This window comes from Amblyomma americanum, chromosome 2 (assembly GCF_052857255.1).
Source record: "Amblyomma americanum isolate KBUSLIRL-KWMA chromosome 2, ASM5285725v1, whole genome shotgun sequence".
Taxonomy (NCBI): Eukaryota; Metazoa; Arthropoda; class Arachnida; order Ixodida; family Ixodidae; genus Amblyomma; species Amblyomma americanum.
Window position 1 is genome coordinate 216,060,763 of NC_135498.1, and position 22,533 is coordinate 216,083,295.

Consider the following 22,533-nt stretch of genomic DNA (forward strand, 5'->3'; position numbering starts at 1 on the left):
TTTCAGTGCCTTCTCTTTCTCAGTGGCCCGCACCGACTTCTTTCCATATCCAAAGCCTTCTTCTTCTTTGCACGCGGCGCACTTTACCCCAAGGTCATTAAAAAATGCTGGCTTCCCCTGGTGGCTATCAAAGCCTGATGGCGAAGGTTGCTTCAGCCACCTTGAAAAGCTCGGAAAAAAAAAAAAACCCAGTTGACACTACATTCGTACCTTGGCTGAGAATATGAAGCGAGCTGTATATTGAAGCATTACTTGATGTCTCTCACAGAATTTCCTGGATCCTTTCTTTTCAATTCGTAGAATTTAAAATTTTTCGCCGCAGAAAGTTGAGGCCTTATTCATGACGTTTGTGTTTGACCTGGAATTAGTGACCATTGAATTGTAACTGCAAGCTTACTCAGCCACAACTAACTCGAAAGGTTTATGACTGCTAGAGGGCAAATTGTAATGAAATCATTATGGGCTTGGAGGTGGAATTTTAGGCTTGTACACAATGCTCATCTGAGAGTGCGGACTTTCTGTGGAATACTTTTAAAAGCATGCTGTCATCACTATATGAAAAACGTGTTCCTTTCAAAATAATGTCAGAGAAACCAAAACTACTCACCCTGGATTACTTATGAGCTTAAACGGAAGATAAAAGCATAGGAACAATGCTTATTAAAAATATAAAAGGAACCCTTCAAGTGAACTTGAGCGTTGTCTACAAAAGCTACACACAGCTTATACTGAAGCTATCATCATTGCCAAAGACATCTACTTTTCAGGACTAGCTGGATCTATAGACATCGTGCATGTTTTGAAACAAAGGAGGTGGTGCTGCAGTCGCTAGCAGGTTCGCAGTAAGCAAGAAGCCGCGGAGCGGGTGTCACGGGGAGGTCTTGATCATAGGTTTTCAAGGCTTGAAGGTGTGTTTTTGACGCCTAAGGGTGGTTCATACATTGAACTCCGTAATTTGGCTCGAAGTCCACTGGCTCGTGTTGACCACGTACAGTGTGTTCTGGGAAATAGCTCGGCACTGAGCATTGTTGGTGGCAAGCAGAAAGCATTGCTGCTGTTGATTTCTACCCTAGACATTAAATAAAATTGCCAGTCTTTGACACACTGTACTAGCCAGCACGATCTTGCGCGGGACAGTAGTGAGAAGAAGCACTGGCATTGTCTCAGACGAGCAGGCGAACGCTCGCCATCTGTTGACACACCTGCCGTGCAGTGCGTTGTTAGCTATAGCATCGCACTTAATAGCTTAATCCCCAATATCTCATAGCTGTATAGCATTGTTTCACCGGACAGTTCTGTTAGTTAATGAATCGGTTGCTGAGCAACGCAGGTGTTTGCAAGACGTAGCAGCTCAGGTCGCAAAATACCACTTGCCTGGAAACTACATGTGCTGGACGCAGCAAAATGTACTTGCAATTGTTTCCGCATGCTTTATGGTATCCTTTGCACACGATTGTCATGTGATGACAAAAATGAAGACCAAAGAACGTTGCAGCTCGGGCAATTTTCGCCTGCAGGTGCATTGTTGCAAATAAGCTTCCCGGTCACACACGACCTCGTGAACCAACTTATCACACATCATGCAATGAACAGAGCTAAACATACTTATGTGGCTTTTCACACACGTTAAAGTGCGCTGTTCTAAACATACCAATGTGACCATCAATCAATTATAATTATCTCATTCATATTAAGAAATAGTCCCAAGCAAATAAATGCAATGAACGCTCCCTTATATGTTCGTATAAATTCCACACACGTTATTTATAACGTGTGTGGAATTTCACGAAAGAAAATAAACTTCAAACTTCAAATATGCTGTGCTATCAGCAAGAACGTATTCCTTGGTCGCGAGTGAGCCAGCCGGCACCCCATGCACATCAAAACGGCCCCGGATGATAATTATGAGCGCAGCTAAATCTGTGTTGGTTTTTGCTTGTGCTGTTTTAAGCGTACCATGCTGTTGTAGAGGCAAGTGAGCGCAACATCTTCCCCGCTACGGATCCTTTGTAGTCTGGCAGCCTCGACCAAGACCCAGACTGAGATATATATGGCGGCCTATTGTGGTATTTACCGGCGAGAAACCTATCGAAGCTGATTTAATTTTCCTTTTTATGGTACTGTGCAAATCCAACAATGACGCAGCTGGCCAATACATGCTGTTTCTGCAGTGCGCAGATACGGTGCAGGCCACCGTTCTGCTGGTAGCTAGGGCTGCTACAGTAGGTACGGCCGGGCAGAACCCGTTTTGCTTACCACACGAAAGTCACTATTTACATCAGCGCTACCACATCTTCGTGACGTCATGGCTTTGAAGGAGATGTATTAGCATTGATCCCAATGCATTTTGGAGCTACCTAAGAAAGACTCGCAAGGAGAGAACAGGCATTCCAAGTATTATTCATGATCGAATCCAGATATTTGAAAATAATGCCAAAGCTAACTGTTTTAATAATGACTTTAACTCTTTCATTGTCATTAAATTGAGTGTTTTCGATAGGTCTCGGACAGAATTTTTTCTGGAAACTATTTGAGGTATGAAAAATCCAAAATGCACGAAAATGATGGCAACAGAATGCACTTTCTGAAAGGACTACACACACAATTTTTTCACTTGTGTGCTTTCTTTTTTTTTATACTATTAATATACCTGGACATTATTATATCTGGATCACCGCGTGATATTTGCGTACAACCAGTAAATAATTTCTAAATCAGTTTCTTCTTCATTCTATCTCGGTTTTGTCAACTGAACGATGGCTGTGACGTGTAGTTTACCTTTCGGTCTTGTAAGGCACGGAAAAAATGGTAATCTAACTGCTGATGTGTCATTTGTTGTCATTCCAGCTCTTGAAGCAGACTCGTTTAAGTGTTGTCAGTTAAAACCACCTATCAGAGTTTATATTGCAGGTTTTTTTCACGCCTCACATGAACTAAAGGTCAACTACATGTCACAGCAATTATCTGGTTGATGAAACCGAAACAGCATGAGAGAAGAAATTCATTTGTAAATTATTTAATGGTTGTAGGCGAATATTGCATCATTCGAAAGATGAAAGCACACAACTAAAGTTAGGTGTCTATAGTCCTTGAAGCCATTTATTTCAACACTAGTACTTGGTGTGATTATTGAAAAAAATTTTGCAAGCACAGAAAAGTTGAAATGTATGAAAAAAATTTTATTTTCAAGATAGTTTTTCTGGTGGAGAAAAAAATGACACTACATGAAGAAAGGTTTTTTCCAGAATGACCTTCATATTTTGTATGTTTTTATTTGTAAATAGTGTACATTGCCGCCCTACCGCACACTATCCTTTCTTGCCACCTCCCTGTCCTTTTCCTCACGCCACAGTTCAGGTTTTAATGGCAGGTGCCGTGGCTAGCAACATATTTTTCTTCCTTTGTTATTTTATTAAGAGCCGCTAGTAATAGTAGTAATACTAATTTTTCACTCCGGGGAAAAAATTTTCTAAGCAAAATGTAATATAGCAAAATATAGCTTGGTAAATGTACTTTTCAGCAGTATCAGTTTAAGCTAAGAATGCTTTTGAAGAAGCCGTGAAAAAATTACGGAAACACAAAAAAAGTATATCCACCATAACATTTTGTGATGGTCTAATCGCATGAAAATAAAAAGGTTATAAAATGCTTGATAATGTTGCAGAATGCTTTGGTTTTACAAGAAACTATTTTGGAAGATGATTAAAGACCAGTCAGAAGACATCCACAGCTTTCGCAAAGAGCTTCTGGCTACTGCGGAGCTTCAATCCTAGTTTGGAGGCTGCAATTTCTACTGCATCTGAACTCTATTTTTTTGGGGGAAGATCGAAATAAATCTTGCCTGTATGATATCGAGACACTACAGAAGCCAGAAATTTCATGACATCAGTGGGATGTGTAAACCAGCTCGATTGAATCAAGGGATAAGGAGCAAAAAACCAATTTTCCAGGCAGACAGGCTCCGACGTGTTATGCGGATGTTGCACAGTTTCTTCGTCATAACCGAAGTCTGACTATGCAATTTTATTGTTAGAGCCATTGCTGCTTGATGCATCGAAAAAAATCTGCTGTAGATGCGGCAGAATTGCTCAAAGCGGGATTTTTTCGAGCGCGTGCTGTCCTTGCAGTTTCAGCTGATGCCCGGCTGTGAGCGCACTACACCGTATGCTCAGCTTCAAGGGCGTTTTGAAAATTGCTGCCTTGTGGGAAAATACAAGCTATGCAATAAAAATAAAGCTGGAGTGTCCAAACAGCTTGCATATGGTGCAACAAGTCCTCGGCAACCCCGGTAGCACTGAAATCACTGGCAATTGATGCATAGTGGTGTAGTGATGAAGGAGTTAAATTGGTACTTCAAGAAAAAGAAAAGAATGGATACTACTTGCAGTGCGCAGAAAATAAAATAATGCCTTCAATCACACTTGAGGGTATCAAGAAGTGTCTTAACTCCATTAATGAATACAGAGCAAATGGTCCGGATGAAACTTTTCCTAGGATACGATAAGCCTGTTCTTTCACTGCATCTCAATACTTTCAAATAATTTTCTGCAAAACACTCGAAAGCGGCATACTCCCTAAAGGTTAGAAAAAAGCCTATGTAGTACCAGCTTTTAAGAGCAGCTCCAAATCCTCTGTAAGTAGCTATAGGCCACTCTCATTGTTTCATTTGTTGTAAATTGTCACATGCTCGAGCAGTATAATTAGAAGGAAGCAGTTTTTTCTCTCCTTACCAGCATAGTTTATGCAAATGCATTTCCTGCACCACTCAGCTGGTTGAACTTTTTCATAAACTAGCGGATAATGATGGAGAAAGGTTGCACACTGGGGCAATTTTTCTCGAATATCACCATGCGTTTGATTCCGTCTCGCATGAACTATCAAAACATAGAATGAAAACTCTTAACTTGGACAGCAAAGTCATGAAAGTAATTGGAGACTACCTGAGCGACAGAATACAATGTGTAGTAACTGGAGGTAAAAATTAGTTTTTTTTTCAGGCCACTTTGGGAGTGCTGCAAGGTTTTGTTCCGAGACTGCTACTCTTTTTAATCTGTATAAATGATATTGCTTCAAGCATTTCCTCACAAATAAGACTATCCACAGGTACAGTTGTAGTGGCGCTATCGCCACCATCAGCGCTGCGTTGCCTTGGCTTGCAACACGCACTGGCGCCAGCTGCGCGGAGCCACGCGCCAAGGAGAATAAAGTAGTCTGCACCTGGTACCCGGCCTGCATTGTCCGCGTCGCACTCCATCTAATTTGTGGGGGACTAAGTCTCCATCCATCTACATTGTGTTACTTACAGATCAGTTTGTAATCAGCATGATGCAGATGCCCTGGTCATGTAGATGACTGGTGCTTGACTGTGCAAGCTAGCTTTCTCACTCTGTTGACACGTTGCCGCATGCAAAGTGGGTGTTGGGTACAAAATCTCTTTGAGCTGTGGCAAGGCATACTTAGAGCAAACCGGGCGGTGCCTTAATGAGAGGCTAATGGAACACTCTAATAATGTTTCCAGCACTGCAAAGACGAGCCTGTGAGTGCAGTGCTTAAATAATGTTTCCAGCACTGCAAAGACGAGCCTGTGAGTGCAGTGCTTAAAGTGTCCCTCCCATTCCTGTGAGCCTTTGCTTCATGAGTGCACTGTTCTTGCTAGAAATCCACATCAAATCACTTGTGAAATCATAGAAGCTGCCCATATTTTGAAGCGACGGTGTGTGGGGTTGAATGGGGAGATAAATACGTTCTCCCCACTCAATTGCGGCTGACACGGTTCAAAGCCCCCCGGACCCCACCCTGTGATCGCGTACGCTACCGAGCGCACGCCAACCACGGCGGGCCTTGCTCTGAGGGAACAAAGGAATGACACATTGGCTGACACAAACAGGCATTTATTGCTACGGCAACAATAACGCCAGCTATCAACAAGGTACGCTAATGAATCGAGGTCGTCCGACTCACCAGCAAGGTTCCGAGCGAATGTTCGCCCGCGCTAGGGCAAGGGATTATATACTCCGAAGGCCGGACGGGACGAGTACGGGAGCCTGTCTCCCCGTCGCTTCCTCGCCCCTCCGGCGAAGAGCGGAGCCGCGAGCGCCACGTCCGCTCGCGCCAACGATCCCAGCCGAAGCCCCCCTCTCCCGCGCGCTGGCTTCGGCAGTCTCCCGCGCAGCGATGCTGGCGCCCTCTCTTGCCAGTTAATGTAACTGACAAGGGAATGCGCTCAGCCTCGAGGTGAGACTGCCGCTGCACGGTGCCTCGCGGGAAAGCAAACTCAGGGGGCTGCAGGGCAGGTCCCCACAGGTGTTATAACTCCCTCGATTGCTGTAACAAAACGTGATCATTTGAGCCAGATGTCACTTGAGTAATTCGGTCATGCTAGTTTAGTTTTGAAGTCTTAAAGGCTTTAGGTCCCCGATTTTACCTTTTAGCTTTTTTTTGCCCTTTTGGCCTTGTAGGTTTTTAATTTTCCTTCATCATTTTTCCAACATTTTAGCACCTCTTTTGGCTTTTTTATTGCATCTTGTTTTTATAATGTTGTCACCTAATGCTAGTTGTTTTGTCACATAATGCTAGTTGTTTTCATGTTTCATTTGCTCCTTCTACTGCTTAGCGATTTCATGCTTTTGCTCCTTCCTTGTATTTCCGTTCGTGCACAGGTGCAGCTTTGTTGTCTAGTGCCTTTTCATTTTGCCATTGTTATTTTGTGCCACGTAGCGAACTCAGCAGCTGTTCCCCATATTCCCCCATTCACTCTTCCTGTATATATTGTTTCTTTCTGCAATAAAAACTAGTTGAAGTGAGCGCTGTGGTGTCAGTCTTTTTTCATCCCTGTCTGAAAGTTGCACTGTGTTGTATTTCGAGCCGTCATCAATGCCAACTAGCCCAATCGGCCACGCTGGCAGGTTACATGAAAAAGGTACACACTCAGTTGGCCGGAAAGGCAGTGAGAAAAGATAAATTGTGAATCTGGCATGATTGTGCTCTGCTTAGCTGCAAGTGGTTCTGTAACTGCGACCTCTCTTTAGTCACAGTTGGTAAGAATGACTTTAATGCCATAGCACTTAGGTTGTCGTCTCGCAAAAATTTTTGGGCTTCTGTGTCACGAAATTTCCTGGTCGGTCTAGAGGCTCGTGACATTACCAACACCACGGGACCACCAGTGGACCAATAATAGGGCAGTTCCAAATTAGTAGACTTCCCTCAGAAAATGGAATAAGGTGGATTAGTGTAATCCCATGTGATAATCTAACATAAAATACTGAAACATTCTAGAAGGTGATGACACGTGCATACCATATAAGGGCAATGGAACCAGTTCCAACTGTGGTTTCGGTGGAAAAATCACTAGAACAACATTAGACACTCATTAGAGACACCACAGCAGGCATTCTAAAATAAATTGCACTTCTTCTTTAAGCATATGGTTAAGAAGGTCTCCTCATCATCAGCCCGACTACGCCCACTGCAGGGCAAAGGCCTCTCCGGTATCTCTCCAATTAACCCTGTTCATTGCCAGCTGCGGCCACCCTATCCCCACAAACTCCTTAATTTCATCCGCACATCTAACCTTCTGCCGTCCCCTGCTGCGCTTGCCTTTTCCTGGAGTCCACTCCGTTACCTTAAGGCCTCCTAGTTTTTATTAAATGTGGTAGTTGAATCGTGAAGCCCTTGAATTGCAGAGTGGAAGATAATGCATTTTCAGGTGTGGCAAATGTGCATTTTTGCAGTAAGCGATGAAAGAAACTTCAGGTAGTTCTTAATTTCTTCATTTTGCAATTATAAATATGTTCTGATGCAAGAAGAATGCTAATGCAGAAAGGCCCGTATACGTCTGGATGCAAGTGTATGCTTGTATTATGGAGCAGGTGAAAGCTGGTCAACCGGGGGTTGCAGTTCTGATTTTGGCAAAGGCGAAGAGCGTTTGCCTCTTCACTTGGCTGAGGGCTGGGTACCTGCACTGCTGTCACACTGTCAGCATTCAGACAAGGTGGATTTATTAATCGGGTTTGCTTGAAAGATTTTTCATCCTTTTTTCTGATGAGCATATGTGGCAAACATAGTGAGTTGCTATCGCCATGGACACCTAAGAAAGCACATGTCACTGTCGCATTAAAAGGGCACCGTGTTGCTTTCCACAGTGCTGGTTAGTCTGATTAAATCAACTCCTTGTGCGTTTCAAAGACTAGTGCAAAAAAAAAGATCGAAATCTGAGCATGCAATTGAAAGTTATTCCACTTAGAAAATTCAAAATAAAGAGATCACACGAAGATGCGTTTCGCTCGCCCAGTGCTGAGATTGGGCGCTACCAACCAGAAGCATGTCTTGCACATGTGCAGCTGGAGCTCACACACAATTGTTGCTTTGCTGGGTAGCCCACAGCTGCACATTATGACTACGGCGTCCCTACGTGTGTGCTCCACAGGCAGGGCAGGGGTCACTAACTCAACAAAGGAAGTTCCCTAATGTTCCTTTGTTGGTAGGATTGGAAGGCTAGCACTTAGGTGTTACCTAGGTCACGTGACCTTTCGACGTCATCACACCTTGTCCACCAGATTGTGAGCAAACTGCCCACTGTTGGCAGGTGGCAGTTCTGTCAGTGATTGGCCGTGAGAAGTTGCTCGGGAAGAGCAACCTGGGTCGCACAAGCCCCACACCGGTGGCAGCACCTGCCATCGCAGGAAAGTGTTGCATCATTTAACTGCTGCACTACTGCTCCAGGAGTGTATGAGACAAATACCACATATATGGACATTAACCCATTGACACTGTCACATTATACACCTAAGATGGAGTTTAAGTGGCCCCTCTAGTTACATCTTATTTATTTTGTTGGCCTGTTGCTTACAAACCTTGGACAAGCATGCTGAAAGTGCCACAGACACATAACTGGGGCCTGTTGTCCTTTGACAAGACAGGTGACATCTTTTCTGGTGTTCAAAATCATTTCTGTGTAGTTTGATTGTTGCTTTGCCTACTGGCACCTTAGTCACCTGAGTCCACGGCACATGCAGCGGCGGTAGATGCGTGCCTCTCACATGGCCTCAAGCGCCGCGCCCTGGGCCTCTTCAAGACCAACTCCACCACTGCGCTGCTGCACAAGATGGCCAAGCACTTTGAGCCGGCCGCAGCCATTGCCCGTGCAGTGGCCCAGATGGAGGCTGCCGCCGCAGTCACCTCCGACTCCTCTGCAACGTGAGCATCTTTCTTCGCAGTTAACTGGCAGGCTAAAACTCCGGACAGTTTTCTAGTTTCTAGCACACTAGGGAACATGCCAGTTGAAAGGATTAAGATTACATGCTTGTGATGAATCTGCTACTGATTTTATTGATTGATCCCTTAGATTATTAACCCTGAAGCCTTATTTTTTTTTAACAGCTGCATCAAGGGCTATTTCTCCTGCTCTAGTTGGAGCCCAAAACTTTTCTTGAAATGTTGACTTCACATTTGCTTTGTAATTGCTTTTAGATGAAGTGTCAGGATTAGAAGCTCCAGCATCTAAAAAACTGGTCATTAAATACGTTTACAAGCAAGCTGCTTGTGTAAGGTATGCCCTTGATAGCCATTTTTTTTTTGTCTCGTCTCTCGTTCTTCGTTCTTTGATGCAAGATTATTAACACTGTTTTATACATTTCTAGTGTTGCCCCAAATCTCAACAAATGCTGTACATAAAGCATATTTTGTACCCATTTGGTTTTGGCATTAACTTTACTTCTAAATTTCTTGGATTTAATTGGCTCACATTTTTTTATACTTTTAAATAGTGCTGCATTAATACACTATCACTGGGTGCTTTCAGTTGTATTAAAATCATTATTTTAATAGAACTATGACTACTATGGTTGCAAGGTTGTGAAGTTTTTTCAGTCTTGGTGGAGAACACACTATATGCTATATCAGGACCAAACAGTCTATGTACTTGTTCCCAATGCCTTTCTGCAACCGAGTTTAAAAGTGGGGTTATTTTAAATTTACAATTCTGTATTTTATCGATTCAAATGTACCGGTGAATGGGAAGAGGGGCAGGGAGGTGGGGCAAGTGGGAGCAAGACTATCCGATGACAATGATTCTTGGTTTAAAGGGTTGCGAGGCTCTGGAGTGGTTTGGCAGTCTCGTCATGACTCGCATGGAAGTCTCTTTCGGTGGTTACCTTCAGTTCCTTAGACGCTTATTTTGTGCTTGGAATGTCCTGAATGTTTGGTGACTGCAGTGTGCTTTCTCTTGAGTTCCTTCTGTGAGCTCTGCAAAGTTGCTTGGCAAGCTTCACTCTGGAGAACAAGACGAGTGTGCACACCTGTGGCTGTGTGTGCGTGCCCTGTTTTACAGCGATAGCTGTTAGGTGCCCGTCCCTGGCTTTCTCGTCGCTGTCGGCGTAACCTTATATCACGGTCAACTTCGGTCGCATAAGCCTACGGGTGGCTCTGTTTGGAACAGTTTCCTGCCAGTGCAGGGGTGCATCACGTGACCACTACAACAGTGCTCACTTGACTAAACACCTAAACTAAACTAAACTAAACGCCTAAACAGCTGTCGCTGAATCTCGCATTACAAAGTTGTAGCCGTCCTGTGAGTGTTTTTTTATTCTCACTTCAGTAACACTTGGGTGCCCCTGTGAATTTTACCTTTGTCGTGGTTCTTGACTCGTTGAATCCTCTGAGTGAGAGTAGGTTTGTAATAAGGCTGCACTTTGGGGTGGAGACTAGTGAATAGTTACCCACGGGGATTTTGTAAAAACTTTGATGAATTCACTCGCCCTACTATTGGCTAGCTGTCCCGTTAGCTCACTTGGTAGAGTGACTGCCCTAGTGAGGTGATGATCTCGTGTTGAAACCCCGGACCAGGACGAATTTTTTTTCAGTCTCTGAAAATTCTGTGGAAGCTGTATAGCTTTCCTTTGTAGCTGTATGGCTGCACTGGGGTGAATGCCAGTGAATACTTACTGCCTCATTTCAGTGAGTATTTCATGGTGCATGGAGCTTTTGGACAAGATCAGATTCCTTGTTGCATCATTGTCCATTTCTGGGGCTGACGTGGGCCAGCATCTGCAAGCGGAACCCCTCTTAGCTGTGCTATGCGTTTTGTTCTCAGTCCTTTGGTTGTCTCAAAGCTGAAATGTCGTTATGAGGGGGCTGAAATTCAACATGGACAGAGGGACAACAGACAAGGATGAGCTCCCCTGTAATGAGATTTTGGCGCCAACTGTCCCAATCCACTATTTATGTCCTGCTTCTGGATTTCAAGGCTCCCTCTCCCCATGCGGTCTCCATGTTGTCAGCAGTGCAGGGGTGGGCACTTGTGGTATGAGGTGCACCTCGTTGCAGTTGGAAGGAGGAAATGACAGTGCTGTTGGTGCCACCTGTTGTGGTGATTCTAGCTGGGCTGATAGGGGCACACTGTGTGACTGGGCTCAGTTCACCGGCAGCATTTTGGCACCCAACCGAAGTGGGTACGGCCCTTTGCTGTTGTGCTTGCTGCTGTAGCAGTGTGTAGCACTTGCACTGTGACAGTGCAGGTGCACTAGTCAGATGAGTCACTGGTGCAAAAGCTGTTATGGGCAGGTGAAGCCTCCACCTGCCAACCGTGGCAGCTGGTGGAGAAAGAAACTCCCTCTCCACTTGTATGGAAGCGGACGGAGAGGCCGGAAGAATGACTCTGCAAAGATGACGATGAATCAGAATGGATGGGTGGCATAAACTGTTGAAAAGAAGCAATGACTTGTGGCAGTAGACGCTCAAGCGAATGGTGTTGCATTTCCTCCGCATCAATTTAATTGGTCGCCCCTAAACAAGGGCAGTTGGGTTGGCGCAGACGTGTGTCACATTTTGTTTAGCCAGGTATACAGGGGGCCAATTTTTTTGTTGTCTATGCAGGGACAGCCGCCTGCGCAGCCAGTCAAGCCGCCGGTCGCTGTGGGTGGCGAGTGGGCGCTACCTGTGGATCCGACTGGCACTCTTTGAGAAGCAGCTGGCCGCTATCGTCGACCACCTGGTGCACAACTGCAGGTCAGTTGCGCTCTGTGACATTCCGATGCATTGATAGAGGAGGTAAAGAATAGATGGACCTGTTACTTCGACAGAATTGGCACGAATTGACAAGGACATGGGCGAAGGGGCACAGACGGGATGAATGGTGACTTTTGGAATGGTCTCTGCATAGACATAATGGGGATAGAGCAGATTTGCACATTCGGTGAGCCGTTTTCTTTGCATCTGGCCTTTTTTTCAAATCAACAAAGTTTTCAGCATAAATGTGAGAAAGGTTTGACATGCTTGTGGTACTGTCATGATGGAGGCAAGGCTGTACAAAATGGAATTCTTTCTGCATCATGGCCATCAGGGCTGTGCTGGTACAGTTGCCTCCATCTGCATTGGTGGCTACTTAAGGAAGCCACTCTCATTCCAGCTTTGCGGCATTTGCGGCAGTTGCCGGCTTGCTGTGTTGCTGAAGGAGGTAACAGTTGTGAGCTTTGCAGGGTTCCAGAAAGGGCAACCCACAGGCGTGAACGAGATGAGTGGCCTGCTGTCTTGGTCTTGCACACTGAAGGCAGCACACTGTAGTAAGCCTTGCTGCAAGTGAGCGGGATTATTTAGGGAATGCCATCATCTCAGGAAACGTACATTGTATGGTGCGTTTCATGCTGCAACACATTTTATTGCCTTTTTTACTGGCAAGTCATGAGCTTGGAAAGCTTTTAAACAAAGCCATTGTTCACATAAAATTCACTTGTTATTTTCTTCATGTTGTGAGAGACTCTATGCACGTTACAGCTAACCAACCTATTTTGGTTTGCTCTTCCTTGTGCCAGCTTTGTTCTTCCTTGTGCCAACTTTATTGTTGGAAAGCTTTTAAAGAAAGCCAGTGTTCACATAAAATTCACTTGTTATTTTCTTCATGTTGTGAGAGACTCTATGCACGTTACAGCCAACCAACCTATTTTGGGTTGCTCTTCCTTGTGCCCCCTTGGGCTGATCTTCTACCTTTTGGATCTAACACTTCCAGATGGTTACCAGACTGCCTGAAGCTCTCAGTTTAGGTGGTTAGTGTCTTTAGACGTGTGCACACATGGTTTTGAAACCATGCAGCCTCGTAGCACACAGGTGAGACATTTTTACCAACTTTGTTTCAGTCAAAGTAAAAGGTGGTTTCTTCAGAAGTAATGCTTACAACCAGCACTCATGGCGACCAGGAACATGAAATGATGAGTGAATTTCTAAAAAGTGCTAAGGCAAGCTGGGGGACTTATAGGGTAAGGCTATTCAGCGTTGATGCCGTGTGCAAGTTCTTGAAAGCAAGCCAGTGATTTACAAATAATTTTTTCCCACGGCTCGGAGTGATGTCCGTTACCGGTCTCGTGTGAAATCCTGCCTCGCCAAGTCATGCAGCTTGTGCGACAGCAGCCACAAGGGGCTCTCATTATCTCACCGAAACTGCACTGTGCTCATGGGCGAAGCAGGTAGGGTGTGTGGATGGCGGTCTGTGGCTCCCTTCCACTCTCCTGGTGGGAGCATTCATGGGTGGAGAGTGGCCCCGGCCTGTGATATCATTTTTTGGTGCGCTAGCACTAGATGCCTCGCTAGCGAAAAAGCCCTCCTGTCTGAGGGTGGAGCCTCCCCCTGCTAGGGTTGGCAGGTGGCAAAGTGGAGAAAGGGAAATGCAAGTGGGAGAGGGCAGTGAACTGGAGGGGATCTCTCTTTTCTTTTTGTGCTCCGAGCAGCTACTGGCTGTTGACAGGCTGGCAGCGCACCACTCGCTAAGCCTGCCTATCAGGCCACTGTGGCCACTTTGGAATGAGCCTCTTCCTGTCACAAGATGTCTAATTTTGTTACCAGTAGTACACTGTAAATTCGACGGGCGTGCCGATAATAATGATAACGTTGGTATAACCTTTTGTTAACTGACATACTTCATTCAAATTCTGCATGCTTGTAGAGGAACTCTTTCTCAATATAAAGATGCTACTCAATGTAGTCTCCATCACAACCAACGCATTTGTGCCAGTGTCGGTTTGCCTACTCGCACACAATTTGTGTCAGTGGTTACAGTTGATGTTCTCCCAAGGCATGGTTTGTCTCCAATGGTGGTATACCCTGTTTAAAGTTCTTAATCCATTTTAGTGTATCGCTGTTGTCAGTGGTGTCGGGATGGTAAACATTCAGTCGCCTTCTGTGGATGTGGGACAGCCGCCGTCCTTGCTTCATCAAAAACTCCATGAGCCCATGGCTTCTTCTTAGCTACATGCAGTGAAAAAGATCCTTTAAATACCTGCCAAAAACAAATACCCTAGTTATTATAGAAGAGTTATTCTACAAACATGTACAATTTGAACGATGTATGTCAAGCAATAAGGAAGTTGTGCCAACTTTTGCATTACCCGGGACAACCCTCGTAGAATAATCTAATTAAAATCAAGGCACAGCTGGTAGTGACTTTAGCAGGGAAGTGAGTGGAGCATGCCAGGCAAGGGCTGCCACTAGGCTTTAGTTATGTCGGCTGCGCCGCATGAAAGCGTTATGGTGTGGCAGTTGAGTGAAGGCCACCCCCACGTTCGCCTTGTTACGCAGTTCACAGTGCTCGCAGTTCACAGTGCTCCCAGGGCAGCACAGCTGACCAGGCTGTGCGTGTGAAGAGTGAGGAGAAGTGCTACATTGCAGGGGCATGGCGCACCGTTCGATATGGTGCATGTTTCTCTGGACGGGAATTCGATAAACGTGAACAATAGTGCTATACCTTGCTTGTGATTTTCAAGACGATGTTCTGATTGTTTGACACAAACAGTGGGCTTGAGTGTACAGCCTCCATCTAGGATGGCTTATTATTCCAGTAAAGAACAATGAATGCATTATTTGAGCATACTTTCCAAATCCAAATTGAATAAGGAATTAAACTGCAGTTTGTGTAATTTGTACATTTTTGTACTAAAAGAATCAGTGTTTCAAAGGGACACTGGAGTTATCCTGTATTCAAGGTTACTGCGTTCTAATGGTAAAGACCGTGCTTTCACTGAGAGCTAAGGCTGCACAAGCTGGAAGAGGTGAAAAAAGAAGTGGAGGCATCACTGCCATTGGCTCTTTGCACAAGCTAACAGCAATGGCTTAGGTACATTCTACAAAACCCTTTTCATTATTAACATCACCAGTGTGATGAATCAGCTGGCGGGGCTAGGATGTGCCAACTTTAAATCAGTTTTTTCTCAGTAATGTGTTTTTCGGTAGCGAACAAGAATCAGCATAGCGGCAAAGAATGGAAGGTCATCTGTGTCTCTTTAGATGTAAGAACATCACAGAAAGAACAGCTGCCGTTTTGAGGTGAAAAATTTTACATTTGCTCAGCATAACACGTGCGCTAGAGATAGTATAACCTGACTGTGGCTCAATACCAAAGAAAAGCTTCTCTGTGCTTTGGTGCACCCTGACATGAATTGTGTGGCTGTGCTACTTTCAGCATATATCATGCGCTTGTCTTTAGTGTGGCTAGATTGATGTAAATATCTTAATGTTCAATATCCCAAACTGCAATTCCAGTTCGAAAATTTTTAAAGAAGTATAGACACCTAATTTTGGTGGCAGGTTTTCTTCTTTACAGTGACGCAGAAGACAATATTATGCACGAATCGCCACGTTGTATTCACTTACAACCGCTAAATAATTAATTATCGTAATTTTCTGTCATGCTTTTTCGGTTTCAACAGCCGAACGATGGCTGTGAGGTCAAAGAGTGCTTCTGTGTCACGTGAGGCATGGAAAAACGTCCATATAATCGCTGCTTCATCATTGTCATTCACTACAGTGCTAAAGCCAGCCTTCCTCAAGAGCTGGAATGACGTTTCATGCCTCACATGATGTATAACCACACTTCGACGTCACAGTCCTCATTCAGCTGTTGAAACCGAAATCGAAACAGTACGGAAAAGAAATGCGATTATAAATTTTTTAGCGGTCGTAGTAGAATACCTGGTGGTAATCAATGTATAGTAATGCCTTACACATCATTACAAACAAGAAAACACGCACCCAAAAGTTAGGTGTTTATACTTCTTTAAAGACTGGGCTCACCTTTGGGGTTTGACAGCCACCCATTCGGCAGCTTTAAGTTTGTGCCCTTGAAAAAGATCTTACAACTTAATTAGTCAGTATTTTAACAATGCATCTGCAGTGTGACATAATGCATGCCTTGCCATACACTCTGCCTGCACAGATCACACAGAAGCAACTTTCACAGCTGTTGAATGAAAAACCTTTGTGGAGTAAAAAAACACTCAAAACAACAACAGCCTGTGGACACCTTCTGCCAACATTCGTTTTGCTGCTCCACTCGCTCCAGGGGAACTTGGACATCACTGCTTACGAGCGCAGCGAAGAGAGAGTGCCCGAAAAAACTAAAGGGCCTTCTTAACGACATTCTTAAAAAAGAAAATGCAACAGCTCACCTCCAAAATTGTCCCACCTCCAAAAATTCCAAAGGATCCGCCCAAATTTTTAAAGCAGGCTCAGTTATGAATTTAGGTGGATTATTTATTTATCTCATTACCCACAGTGCCTGTTTCGCATTAAGGGGGGGGGGGGAGAGTTACAACATAACCATACGGCATAGTGGCAGGAAAAGAAGAAAAATATTAACAGAAAATACATTGCAGCATAATTTGATACAAACACAAGCATAAAATTACAGCAACGCGGCAAATGATTCATTAGATTTTGTTGAAACGGCTTCCTGGATTAAGGGAGATTAGTGGGGCTTAGTGGGTGAGTTAAGGTGGATTAGTGTGTCGCGTTAGTATAATCACATGCGATAACCAAATGGAAGGTACAGGAACATTGTAGTCCTCAGATTTTCAAATTTGGTGGGGCTGATGACGGAGCGACCCTTTTGACCAATTACGGAATTTCATTACAGAGAAACCAGAAATTTTTGAGACAACAACCTTAATGCTATTGCATTAAATGTAGGTCCCACAAGGATGCAGGCTTTGGGCTCATAGTTGTTTCGTGTTTCACAACTACTGTGTACATTTGTCTTGTCTTGCGTGGCTGGCATGCTTTGAGCATAGGATCCCTGAGCCGTAGTTCATTGGTGTGTTGCAGCAAGTACTACGAGAAGGATGCACTCGTGGCTGACCCTGTGTCCGGACAGATTCTGGCCTCCCTACTTGGTAAGTGGACCCCTCTCATCGTTGTTCCCACTTGCTTGCTGGGTGTAGCGTGTGACCGTGCCAAATACTATTGTCTGGTGCTGTAATTTAGAGGCAGGCTTCAATTTCATGGCAGTACGAGCATATTTAACACCATCTCTGCAACAGGGGCATCACTCAACATGGGAGTCTCAGGCTTGTTTGGGACCACCCCTGTGTGCAGGCACCAGGGCAGTTGATGTCTGTACTGTTTGAGGGGGGTGTTGCTTGTAGTTGTAGCTGAGCCAATGTAATAGGACGTTATGAGAGATGGAGTAATGCATAGCACTGGTACATCCCGCAAATAATGAAAGTGGAAGTAAGGGGAGCCTTAGGAGCAATGCAAAGGGGGAAAGCGGCTGGTGAAGATCTGGTAACAGCAGATCTCTTGAAGGACGTTGGGGAGATTGTGCTAGAGAAACTAGCCTCCCTGTATACGCAGTGCCTTATCATGTCGACTATACTGGAATCTTAGAAGAACGCTAACATTATCTTAATTCATAAGAAAGAAGGCGTCAAGGACTTGAAAATTTACAAACCGATCAGCTTGCTGTCTGTTGTCTACAGGGTATTTAGTAAGGTAATTGCTAATAGAGTAAGGACAACCTTAAGACTTTAGTACATCATATTCACACTATCAGTCAGGTGATAGAAATGCGCAGAATATAACCAACCTGTATACTATATAACCTTCATACAATACGAGAAAGCACTTGACTCAAGCAGTCAACCTCAACAATCATGCCTCAGCAGTCATTGCGAAATTAGTGTGTAGAAGATCATTATATAAAAATAGTGGAAAATATCTATAATAGCTAAATATCCATAACCAGGCGAGGCAAAGCAATGCATTTTCTAGCCTGGCCTATGGCTGGTCTGGTCCTGGGGTTTTGGGCCAGCCAGAGCCCATGCAGGGCTCTAACCCTCACAGAAGGCACATTCATAAGCTAGACAATGTTCACAGTAAGGTACTAGTGCATTTCATTTTTGGTGATTGTGAAAGAGGAGAATCACCTTTTCTGCCTATAAGGCATAGTATGCTGAACACTGTGCTTCCGAAAAAAAAAATTGTCCCTGAACCAACAAATTGTTCAACTACGATGTTTCTGTGAAAGCTGTAGAGCTTTTTTTTGTGGCTACACTTGGGTGGATATGCTAATGAGCAATTAGTCAAACCTCGGTATAACGAACACAGATATTACAAATCATTGGCTGTATCAAACGGTTCCTAAATATTTTTACAGATACATGCACTGCTTACTTTATAGAATGCGCTTTGCCATAAAACAGATATAGTGAATGCCTAGCTCCACGGTGGAAGAATAGACTAGGTGTCCAAACGAGGCTGCCGCGCCGGCGATTTTTTTGGTCGTGGTTTACGTCTCTCTTGGCAGATGGCGCGGATCATTGGGGGGTCAACCACAGCCTCTGGCGCGGCGCGCGGGGCTCCTCAAACATGCGCGTGCGTTAAAGAATCGCTTGTAAATTATTCCATATATGCCTGTGTACCAGTCTGAGGTTCTGGCGAGCTTTTGGGAAGCAAAGTTAGGTATATCCTTTTAAATATCTAAGCTTAGTAGCCCTATCCAGACCTAAATGTGCTTCGCAACTAGTGATCCACCGTAGAGAATGCGTGTTTACTATTGCTCAGCTTTCTTACGAATGCAAAACAATCCGGCTATTGCGGAATGCAAAATGCTTGGGAAGCGGTTTCTAACTGCAAGCGATTTGGATGTCAAGGCTGTCTCTAGCCGCGCATGTCAGATTAAAGGGCTCCTGCTAAATAAAGGAAGGCGATCGTTGTTTCGTACACATTTTTCCCTCTCGCATTATTCGTCAGAGGCCTGTAGGTATCTTGGTTTGCAGCTCCATATTAACGCAAAAATTACGACCCTGTGTGAGCTCCGGGCCGCTTTTTTCTAATACCTGCGTCGCCGATGCTGCGTGTTCACTGCGAGCGCACACACACGCCAAGTAACATTTGCAGGCCGTGCTTTTGAAATTTCACGCAACACTGCCGGGAACACAGAAAAGGAACGTTTATTACTTCACATGTCATAAGCATGGTAGCACATGAGGAAACAGTTCTGCAAGCTCTCAAAGATGTTCATCCTAGACAAGCTTAGAAAGCTTCCTGAGATGCTGCATGTTTGTCTTGTAGTCTATCTTTCTTTGTTTGCAGACCTGCGTCATCCTCATAGCTATATAATAGTGCAACAAATTTGCCATAATGTCTTCTTTGTGGTCCCTGCATGGGAACGAGAAGGTACGCTTTTCCAGCATAGCCTCTACTGTCAGCTCATATGCATTCCTGAGTGTGGCATGTTGCTGAAACTCTTTTTCAGCCACCTGCAGCAAAGAAAAAACTCGAATCTTTGGATGTAGGAGGCCACCTCTCGTTTTAAAATTCAAGAGTATGCTTTCAGGCTGAGCATGAATCTCACTCTCTTCTATGAGGCTCTGTCAGCACACTGAGCAAGTTGAATACTTGAGAATTTTTCTGCACATAAAACCAGCCAAGTAATAGACAATGCAGTCAACTGCCTCTGGCTCTGAGTAGATCTCGTGAAAAGCCTCATCACACTCAACCTCAGCGGCAACCAAACCATCCATTTTGCATTTCAACTGCTGAAGACGAGTCTCTTGATTTTCGTCTGCCTGAAATGCAAACTTGAGATCAGCCAATGTGAGCACATGTGCTTCTCGAGCTTGCTCTACCTGGCAGTTTCCGAACTTTGGCGGTTTAATCAGTGTACACTGAAAGCATATTGTACAACTGAAGAAAAGTGGGCAAGGAGGGATGGTCATTCTGACCTCCTGCTTGACGGATGGTCCCAAAAAAACGCTCCAGTATATCTTGGTTAAATTTGCCAGTCAAGACATACTTAAAGCCACAGTGTTTCAGCAAATACCTTGTTAGCTCTAAAGCTGAAAGAACTGTGACACGCAGGCCTGCTGCAGTCTGACCGGTCAAAAAATGTGTACGGGATATCCTCCCAGCCACCACTTCTCCTTCCCATTTGTTCAACCAGTACAAGAAAGAGGCAAGAACTCTCAAGTCCTTGCTTCCTGCAGTGATTTCTTCTTTAGGATAATTCCGGTTAAGAGCATCGAACAGATCATTAAATTTCAAAGTGAATTCGACAGTTGCTTTAACATTCTCCAGTCCAATTGTCTTTCTGTGCGAGTAAAACTCCAACCCACTAGCCACACTTTGACTGAACAGCTGGGTAGCTAGCTTTACTCGCATTTTCTCAGTGTTTGATGAATTGAGATGAGCATATGTAAGTTTGTGGCAAACACGCAAGTGTCCAGGCTGCTTTTTGTCCTCAACAAACAGCTTATCATAGTGTGCCCACTGGACACGACCACCATGAAAGTTCAAAACCTTTTGAGCATGCAAACGGTTCCGCACACACTTCATAAGGTGCGGAGCATCTGAAAAAACAAAAATGCTGCGCTTGTCATCAACAGGGTGTGTGAAGGAGCTTTTGGTGCAGTTTAGGCTGCCACTTATTCCAAACTCTTTCCACATATACCGGTTGGTGGCTGCTCCGTCACACACCACTGCATCAACTAAAGCGCCAGCCTCCTCCAGCATAAAAACAGCTTTCAAAACAAGCTGTGCAAGCATTGTTCCTTTTGTCGGTCCTTTGCTGGCAAACACCGCAATGGGCTGAGAATACTGGTCTCCGAACGCACGGAATGCAAACACGAGTCCGTGGTCAGCGAGGTCATCACTGGTCCCTGCACCATCACCAAAGTCACTGAACCCTACATAGGTCATTGATTTCGAATGCACACGCATTTCCTTTCTCACACACATTTCATCAAAGACCAAGATACCGTGACGCTGGTATTCGTCTTTGGTAGCCATCTTTCATTTAAATGCAGCAAAAAATCTGCTATCAAAGCCACATTTCACCCTGATCATGCTAAGATATTTCCGCACTGTTGTCACACATGGAAGAGGGAGCACATTGTTTTCACGTAGGAATGTGTACGCTGATGGGCTTCGTATATGTAACAAGAGGCACATCAGGAGCCAATCTTCAGTGTAGGAACGATTTTTCTTGTTGGCGAGCCTTGCTGCAGCTAAGCATTCCTTGATTGCAGTTAGCTGCACACTTGGAAGCTCAAGCTTGCAAAGCTTGGTCTCTAGCTCTTCCTCAGAAATCTTTTGCAAACATTCACGGGCTTCCTTAAGCTGCAACGAAAGATCCTTAAAGCGGTGAAGAAGGCGGTTTTTCGATCTCTTCAGGGCATAATTTGCCCGCCACAGTGCAGCAAGTCTTTCACTGCTTTGCTGGTAACGCGAAAAGTGAATACCACCTGGATTTGAGCTGCACTTTTTCTTCAGTGCCTGTGTTTGGTGGATCCACAAGGTCCACCAGCGCAAAGTTTGATATCTTGCACGTACTGTAGGAAGGATTTCACGTCCCCAACTGTTGCCAAACTGTTTGAATGTTGGAGCTTTTCAATGGAAACAGACCTCCCCATCAGCACTGTGCGGACCTCCATGGTCTCGTCAATGTCAACAAGCCGCGGAGCGGTGAACAAACCACCGGCACCAATACTCTCTGGAGGACATGCTTCCGATGTGCTTCGCACAGAAACCGCAAGTGCTGACTTGGAAGAGCGGTTCTGAGGGGTCCTAGTTCGCGTCAACTCTAGGAAGACGATGCTCTTTGCCTCACCCATTTCAATACGATGATATCCCCACGATTTGGAGGGCAGGCATACGAGTGACGGGTCGTCGAACAACATATCAAAAGATAAAGGTGCCACTGCCGCACAAGGCCCGGCTTCCTCTTGAACTTCGGTTGCGTTCGTGCAGCCATCACCGCGCACTGGTACTCATGGCATGCAAAGATCCTGCACCTCGTCGGAATTGTCGCAACTGGAGCTGACACACGATGGGCTGTTTTTCTTTTTCGATGGGGCGAGAAGCTGTCTCTCGGCTGGCCGCTTCCTGCTTTTCAGCGTTTTAGACAGATAAGCAGGGCAATCGGGAAACCTCGTGGGCACGGCGTCCTTTGCTAATAAAGCTCGACGGGGCGTGCTTACCAGGACGTGTCCATTGTGCTCTGCAGTCCAAGTCTTTGAAACAAGGTGAGGCTCAAAATGCCGCTCACACACGTAGTCTGTCGCCTGCAGTAGAAGATCCTTTCTTGGGATGGCGCGTCGCCACACGTGTAGTCGCTCTTCATCCTTTGGCGTTGAGAAGAGAGAGAACTTGTCGCGGCAGGACTTGTATCCCGTAGAGCAGCGGGGAACAAAACAGCTTTTGCCCATCACCACAGTGCACACGAGTGCATGACGGAAAATGCAATGGACAAAAAAAAAAACACGTGGCGCAAAAGTG

The 22,533-nt window shown here is 45.0% G+C and overlaps 1 protein-coding gene across 1 annotated transcript in view; it reads left to right on the top strand.

Annotated features, from left to right (window-relative positions):
- LOC144122146 (small G protein signaling modulator 1-like) overlaps window positions 1-22,533 on the top strand; it is a 202,067-nt gene that overhangs the window by 11,128 nt on the left and 168,406 nt on the right. Inside the window, 3 exon segments of the mRNA XM_077655710.1 lie at window positions 9,015-9,195; window positions 11,872-12,003; window positions 17,083-17,150. Coding sequence (XP_077511836.1) covers window positions 9,015-9,195; window positions 11,872-12,003; window positions 17,083-17,150 — 381 coding nt within the window.